General features: G+C 41.3%; 1 protein-coding gene across 1 annotated transcript in view; it reads right to left on the reverse strand.

Moving 5' to 3' along the window:
• IFT74 (intraflagellar transport 74) overlaps window positions 1-8,604 on the reverse strand; it is a 42,986-nt gene extending 34,382 nt beyond the window's left edge. Inside the window, exons 1-8 of the mRNA XM_030467118.1 lie at window positions 8,526-8,604; window positions 7,682-7,816; window positions 6,125-6,260; window positions 5,588-5,636; window positions 4,669-4,767; window positions 4,447-4,507; window positions 3,937-3,996; window positions 2,827-2,888 (exon numbers count right to left, since the gene is read on the reverse strand). Coding sequence (XP_030322978.1) covers window positions 2,827-2,888; window positions 3,937-3,996; window positions 4,447-4,507; window positions 4,669-4,767; window positions 5,588-5,636; window positions 6,125-6,260; window positions 7,682-7,792 — 578 coding nt within the window. The 5' untranslated portion in view covers window positions 7,793-7,816; window positions 8,526-8,604. The remainder of the gene's footprint in view (window positions 1-2,826; window positions 2,889-3,936; window positions 3,997-4,446; window positions 4,508-4,668; window positions 4,768-5,587; window positions 5,637-6,124; window positions 6,261-7,681; window positions 7,817-8,525) is intronic.
• Between the last annotated feature and the right edge of the window lie 10 nt (window positions 8,605-8,614).

An 8,614-nucleotide genomic window follows, 5' to 3' on the forward strand; every position in this document is an offset into this window, starting at 1 on the left:
AGGCTGGCATAATCACTAATGCTTTATAGGTGAAGGGGTCCAGAAAGGAAAAATAACTTCTCTAAAATGTTGAAGCAGACCACAACCAGACTGGGAACTGAATCCAAATAAATGGTGTATCAACTCCGTAGGCTATTAGGCAAAACTAACACAATCAGAGAACAGTGCATTTAAAGTTTTTTCAACTCAAATTACCAGTGCAAGAAAGGTCAAGTGCTCCACTGCCTTAAATATCTCTACATAAAGTACAATGATAGATTACCTTTACTGGATAACTAATGTCTTTATAACTCAGTTTGCTACAAAACTAAACTTCTTCTCTTCATATTTTCCTAATACTTAAAAATGCATCCAGGGGTAGCATACACACATTTATGAACGGTTGAAAATCACAGTAGTATTGAAAAGTGACTTCTTATTAAATGGAATATAGTTTTTAAAGTGCTTATTGATACATAAATTCCCATTGTTAAGACTGCTCTTACTGGAAACAAGCAAGACAATATCTCTTTCTCCAGTACACCTACTGTCCCTAAATTAAACCTCACCCTCTCAACCTACTGCTATACAAGCCATTCTCATGGCTTCTGAAGTCTTACTGTGAGCATCTCCCTGTCCTCATCTTCCCCTCTACACACCCTTACCTTACCAGACAGGAATCTCAGCTCTACTTCCCACTTCTGCTCACTTTCCCCACTCCACTACTCTGCAACACAACTTCCAAAACCCAGGAGCTTGACAGCAGGTTGCCAAAAGATAGGAGTCTCCACTGCCAACTAAACCCTCTGGAATAATCTGGTAAGTATCTTCACACCACCTACTCAGAAGAGTTCAAAGCTGGGAACTCCAGCTGCAGCTTGACACTGATGTATCACCTTGAATGATGAGTGAGGAGGACTGAAGCAAGGACAGGTGGCCTGGGAGGAGAACAAAGAAGTTGTCCAAGCAGCCAGGATCAGGTTAGGAATGCTAAAGCCAAGGCAGAACTAAACCTAGCCAGGGACACCAATGGCAACAGAAAAAGTTTTTACAGGTTCCTCAGTGATTAAAAGGAATAGGGAAAATGAGGGCCTTCTCCAGAAGGAAACAGGAGACTTGTAACCCAAGATATGGAGAAAGCTGAGGAGTCTCACTCTTCACCAGCAAGTGTGTGAGCCACACCGCCCAAGTTGCAGGAAGCAAAGACAGGGACTGGGAGAAGGAAGATACACATACAGTAGAAGATGAGCAAGTTCAAGACCATCTGAAGAACCTGAAAGTGCACAAACACATGGAACCTGACAAAATCCATCTGTGGCTCCAGACAGAAATGGCAGACAAAATTGCAAAGCTTCCTGAGAGGAGTTTTGTAAGTCTGGTGAAGTCCCCACTAACTGGAAAAGGGCAAGCATAACCCCCATTTTCAAAAAGGGAAAAAGGGAAGACCTGCTCTGCTAAGGGACATGAAAAACGCGAAGGTGGTTGCAACATGACTTCACCAAGGGCAAATTATACTTCACAAGTTTTGTAGCCTTTTAGAATGGAGTCACAACATTGGTGGACAAGCGGAGAGCAAAAGACATCATCTATCTGGACTTGGGCAAAGCATTCAACACTGTCCCACATGACATCCTGGTCTAAATTGGAAAGTTAGTGATTTGATGTACAGACCCTTTGGTGGATAAGGAACTGGCTGGATGGTCACACACAAAGAATAGTGGTCAACAGCTTGATGTCCAAATGGAGACCAGTGACCAGTGACATTCCTCAAGGATAGGTACTGGCACTGGTGCTGTTTAATGTCTTTGTTGGAGACACACACACAGCTGAATTGAGTGCACCCTCAGCAAGTTTTTGGACAACAACAATCCATCAATGCACTTGAGGGAAGGCCATCCAGGAGGCTGTTCAGAGGCACCTTGAAAGGCTTGAGAAGTGAGCCCATGCCAATCCCAGGAAGTTCAAAACGGCCAAGTGCAAGGTCCTGCACATGGGTCAAGGCAATCGCAAGCACAAGTATAAGCTGGGCAGTGAATGGATTGAGAACAGTCTTGAGGAAAAAGGACTTCAGGCTGTGGTTGAAAAGCTCAACGTTACCCAGCAAAGTACACTCACAGCCCAGAAAGCCAACTGTACCCTGCTGCATCATGAGAAGTGTGGCCACCGGGTAAAGGAAGAGGATCCCCCCCTTTACTCCAGTCTTGTGAGAACTCACTTAAGAGTACTGCATCCAGTTCTGAAGTTCTTGCAACACAATGACATGGAGCTGTTGGAGTAAGTCCAAAGAAGGGCCACAAAAATGATCAGAGGACTGAAGCACCTCTACTATGAAGACAGACTGACTAAGTTGGGGTTGTTCTGCCTGGAGAAGTGTAGATTCCAGGGAGACCTATGGCTGCCTTCCAGTACCTGAAGGAGCTATAGGAAAGCTAGGGAGGGACTTTTTACAAAGCCATGTAGTGACAGAAAAAATTGGAATGGCTTTAAACTTGAAGAGGGCAGATTTAAGTTAGGCATTAAGAAGAAATTATTTCTTGTGATGGTGATGAGACACTGGAACATCACAGGGAAACCATGTCTGCCCTCCCACTAAAACAGTTCAAGGCGAGGTTGGATGGGGTTTCAAATAACCTGGTCTAGTGGGAGGTGTCCCTACTCATGCAGGGGCGTTGGAACTAGATGATCTTCCAACCTATTCCAACCCAATCCATTCAGTAATTCCATGATTCTGTGAAACTGCTAGTGTATCACTCATGGTATGCATTGAGTTGTTAAGGAATTTCTGAATTAGGTAAAATCTCTATTCTGTCAAGCTCAGTTATAATTTTAACAGCTACATGGACTTACGCTTGTCTTTCTGTGAAAATTTTATCCACACTCTGAGCATCTCTGTCATTCTGCACCTTTAACTGTAAAAAAGGAAAAGGTATTTTTTTATAGTATTTAATTAAAAAGATTCAGATTTTATACACAAATTCAAGGTTTCATGTAAATTAACAAGAAGCTGCTCAGGATGCAGCACAGGAAGAAGCAACAGAGGCCTCCTGCTCCAGATTTTTTTCAGAGTTTATACTGAAGAAAGAGCTTCTTCCACTGCAAACCAGAACTCTGTTTTAAAGAGACATATGATAAAATTTGTAACAAATCAACTCACTTACTATTACTGGGGGAGCTATTACTGGAACAATTAGTAAAATACTGTTTAAGCCTATGAACAAAATGAAAATACAATTCTTGCATAGTATTCTTCTGACACCAAAACTCTTTCAAGAAAATGCAGGGCCAAAAAAATCAATTGTTTTCATCAAGAAATACTCAAATGGTTTTTCAATGTACCAAAAAATTTCTCCTAAAACAACTTTCTTTTGCTCTTGAACAAAGTGACCATAGAAAAGAAGGTACTTAATAGCACTCATGCCTTAACATGTAGAGGAATAGTCCAAATAGTCCAACTGTTTAAGAAAATAAAGAAAAAAAGCAAAAGAAGAACAAATCTCATTGATTTTGTGGTTGGCTATGTCAGAGATCTATTTAGTATTTATTACACTGGGGTCATTTAAAAGGCAGAAGAGAAAAGAGAACTAAATTTCTAGAACACCAGACAGTGCACAAGACAGTGCAGGCTTCTGCATTTGCCTTTTGCAAATGCATTTTGCATTTGTGTTCTACAATTCAAAGTCAAACAATGAATATATTTTAACATTCACAATTTGGGCTGGGGTGACAGCTATCTCAAGCCTAAAACACAACAAACTGGCATGGGGCTGTTAATGAAACACTTCAGACATCTGTCTCACTAAAAATACTTTGCCAGTATTATGAATAATTTTACTGGGGAAAAAAAAGATAAGTTCTAATGTAGTTCCAGCTTCTCTTATATATGTCTTATAATTTAAGCATCAAGAATATAACACAAACTATTTCATTTTCAAACACAGCACATATCCTAATTCTTACCATATTGTAATCTCGAATTACTTCTGCTATATCTGTATTGGTGTTAAGTATATCCACAACCTGTAATGAGAGAGAATTCCAACCTCTTATTGCTTTCCTTTTTAATTGCACACACAAAAAAATCCCAGACAATACATTGCAACTCACAAATTGCTCAAGAAAGTACAACTCTTTTCTGTTACTGCAAATGGAAAAACATGATTTGGGAATCTTGATAGATTACATATCATTTCCAGGAGTAATTATCATTATATATAGCTGTACTATATGTACGTGGCAGCAGCAGTTTCTTAAAGCCACATGAAACTGCTTCTCCTATGATGGCTGCATCCACCAAACAGTTTTTTAAAATTTTGTCTCCTTTAGTATCCACATTTTCCCTTTCCAACAGCTGAATACTAGGCATTATTAACCAAAACATTTGTAAAGAAACATCAATGAAAAAGATGCTGAAATAAAGCAAAAGCATAAAAAGAGAGCATTCAGTATCTCAAGTTAACAGCAGCATACCATGTTGTAGTCTGCTAGATGACCTTGAAATTCTTTGATTTCACCAGCTAAAGTCTCTGCCCTAAATAGAAAAAAAAGCCAAATTTAGCAGGGGAAGCCTTTTATGTTTAAAAAGAAAATAAAGAAAAAAATGTTATTTAATAGGTCCTTAAAGCCTGCACACTATCTGACAAGTCCTGTGACTGAGAAAGGTAGGACTACATTAGGTGGACTACATCTCACCGTTTTTCATATGACAAATAGACAGATTTCTCTTGCTTGTACATTTCTACTTCTTCCTGCAGCTTATTAATTTCTGTTGTGAGTTCGTTTGTTTTGCTTCTAAAAAAAATAATAAAAAAAAAAGAATTATTAACATTTGAATGTAAAACTAAAAACACAGAACAATTCTACTACATATAGTGTATTTTACTACAAGAGATATGTAATCAGTATCTCTTTCTCAAACTGCACTGTGTTTCAAATTAGTATTTCAAAGAAAAGCTGGATAAGTTAGATACAAAGCAGAGTGGGTCAGAACAAACCGTTTTCCAACAAGTTGTTAGAAAACCTGAATCTGAAATAAAATGTTTTACTTACACTTTTTGTGGTGGTGAAACAAATGTATCTTATTCTCAAATGGATAGGAAAAAAAAGTAACATGATCGTTTCACAGCATATGGGTATCATCCATATTTAAAATTACACATTTGAGGGCTGATTATTCAATACTGCAATACAGTCAACTGATAGAGTAGCATATGCATTGCAGTTTCCACAAGGCCTTGCTTTTGTCAGTGTTAACTCAATGTTTAATCCAAGTCAGTCACCTGATATCCACACTGTAAAGTTTGTGTGGTGATGCTACATCTTAAAAATTGAGTTATCAGACCTAGCAAGCGTTACAGACGGAGGCTCAAAATCATTAACCCTCCCTTTACTAACACTGTGAGTGCATTTAACTGAGCAAGCCAGTAACAAAATGTCAAAGGACACTCCTTCCTCCTATAAAACACATGCAAAGTAAGTCCTATAATAGGACAGATTTCATTGGAAATGAACACCACTTAACCCATGCAATGGCTCAGTACAACAAACTTCATGCCAAAAAGGGAACAGAGCATTAAACCTTCTGCAGTTTGAACATGTTGTTAAGACATACCTCAGCAGTCCAAGGTAATATGTTTTATCCATTATCTGTCTCTGAGGACCTGACAAAGGAGAGTAGGATGACATTTTGTTAGAAAAAATCAATTTTGTTGAACTATAAATTACAAAAATAAACTGCAGAATTTGCAGAGAACAGCCATCTTCTCAGTGTTCCAAAACATATTCTACCTTGTTTTAAAAAGTCAGAAATTCATTTTAGACTTGTGGAGAAAAATAATAAATGAATATTTACTACATAACAAAGTATTTCAATTATTCTGCAGTGATGGAACAAGATAGGATATACTCTTTTTTATACCATTGAATGATTACTAAATAGAATTCAGGCACAGAAAGCCATTGTCTTCTGACTGCCAAGAGGAAGAAAACAAAAGAGCAGTGCTTTACTGCTCCTCTCCTTTCTCTTGCTCCTATTAATCATAGCTATTCATGCTGCAATTAAGATAGCAACAAAAAGTTTACCTTTAAAACCTAAGTATTTCTTTAAAAAATTGCAGACACTTTCACAGATATTATTAGTAAAAATTACCTTTCACCGCAGTTTTCATTCCACTTAATCCCTGTTGAGTCACTGGGCGGTCTGCGACTTTAATCTGAGATGGTAAAACTCCTCCCGTAGTCGAAGAAACACCACGGGAACAGGGTCTTGATGAACTAGGAGGCATCTATTTAAACAAACAAAAAAAAAACAACAACAAAAAAAAATCCACACAAACTTCCCAAATCTGATTTATTAATTTGTTGTCCTCATTAAACTGCCAAAGCAATTAAATACTTAGGTTAGTCCTACACTGTTCATACAATTATAGAATGGTTTGGATTGGAAGGTACCTTAAAGGTCATCCAGCTTCAACCCCTCTGCATGGGCTCTCAAGAGATCAGGTTGCTCAAGACCCATCCAGCCTGGTCTCAAACACTTCCAGGGAGGGGACATCCACAGCTCCCTTGGGCAACCTGTTCCAGCATCTCCCCATGCTCACAAACTCTTCAAGTTTGAAACTGTTTCCCCTTGTCCTCTCACTACACCCCCATGTCAAAAGCCCCACCCCAGCTTTCCAGGAAGCCCCCTTCGGATATTGGAAGGTTGCTATAAGGTCACCTCAGAGCCTCCTCTTCTCCAGACTGAACAACCCCAATATCCTCAGCCTTTATTCATAGGGGAGGTGCTCCAGACCTCTGATCATTTAGTGGCTCTCCTCTGGACACATTCCAGGAGCTCCATGTCCTTCTTATGTTGAAGACTCCAGAACTGGACACATTACTCCAGGTGGGGTCTCACAAGAGCAGAGGGGGAGAATCACCTCCCTCAACTGTCTGTCTGTGCTGCTCTGATGCAGCCCAGGACACAGTTGGCTTTCTGGACTGCAAGGCACATTGACAGCTCATTTTGAGCTTCTGGTCCACCAACACCCCCAAGCCCTTCTCCTCAGGGCTGTCCTCAATCCTTTCTGCTCCCAACCTGTATTCATGCATGGGATAGCCTCCACCCAGGTGCAGAACCTTGCACTTGGCCTTGTTGAACTTCATGCAGTTTGCACAAGCCCACTTCTCAAGCCTATCAAGGTCCCCCGTGGATGGCATCCCTTCCCTCCAGTGTGTTGACTTCACCACACAGTTTGGTGTTGTCAGCAAACTTGCTGAGGGTGCATTCTATTCTATTGTCCATGTCACCAATAAAGATGTTAAAGAGCACTGGTCTGAGTACTGACCCTTGGAGGAGCACCATTCATCACACGTGTGACACTCATTATGCATTCCTAAGAATCTTCTAGCATTCACATCTCTTCAGGTAAATAAAGTTTCACTCCAGGCAGCATAAAAGTAAGAGATCACCTTTGTGCACTTGTTAATTGATGTCTCTCTCTGCAACACTAATACTACTAAGATCTTCCAGGTGACTCGATACAAGACCTTGACCCTTTTCTGTAAAAATTATACGATAAAACTCTCTACAAAATAAAAATCTTAACATTCTTCCTGAGAAACTATCATTCTAGTCATGGGAATAAAAATTTTAAAGTTATAAATAAAAAAAAGAAAAAAAATCTAAGTATATTGACAAAAGTGTTAAAATTCTTTAACATACTGCAGTTCCCGTTCTGCTTCCTGATGGAGTCCTTGACGCAGAGGTAGGCCTTGTGGTCAGCCCTGATCTTGAAGAAGGATGAGGTACTGGAGGTTTCTGACTGCTGGCCATCTCTGTCCCCTTTTGAACATCTACCTGGAAAGAACAAAAACGGTCCTCCAGTTTGCATAAGTTCCTTAAAACTAGCTAAGACCAACTCTTTAAAGCTAAATTCTTATGCCAATTAAAAGGAGTTTAGTTTTCACTTTTGTTCTGGAACAGCATGGTACTCACAAACCACCAAAGTTCCATCAGCAAAGTGAGACATAAGTCCCTCTTCAGTGCTCATTTTATATTGTTAAATAGGTTAAGTCCTGCTACCTCTTGTGGCATTTCTTTCGGCATCCGTCCACACAATTCAAATCCCTCGTGAAACAAACAGCTGTTGAGCACGTCCATCCTGGTGGTCCGTCAACAGCCTCCAGACACCACCAGCCATCCCCGCAAACCCACCCTGATACCCCCTGGCAGCTTTCTCCAGCCCCTCCAGTCCCTCCTCCTCCGCAGCCGCATCACACACACAGCCTTTCGCTGGCTGAAGCTGCCCGGCCGCTCGGAGAGCCCTGTGAGGTTGCGGTATTGTCGGACATTACCCAAACAGGCAGGAAGCCTGTTTCTCTCTTCCCCCGTTCCCCGTTCCCTCGCGGTAGTAGCGACCCTGACCCAGACCGGCCAAGGGCCTCTGGGGCAGGCGAGCCGCGGAGGCCGCAGCGCCAACGGCCCCTGCTACAGCGCCGGGGCGTCCCATGGCGCCGGAGGCCGGCGGGGACCCCGCTTCCCGGAGGCAGCAGTCTCGTCCCCTCACCGGACTCCCAAGCAGCCCTGAAGCCTCCGCAAACAGCACCGGACCCAGTATCGCAGCAACCACCGCGCCAAACGGCGCGGAGCGTGACT

Source organism: Calypte anna, chromosome Z (genome assembly GCF_003957555.1).
Source record: "Calypte anna isolate BGI_N300 chromosome Z, bCalAnn1_v1.p, whole genome shotgun sequence".
NCBI lineage: Eukaryota > Metazoa > Chordata > Aves > Apodiformes > Trochilidae > Calypte > Calypte anna.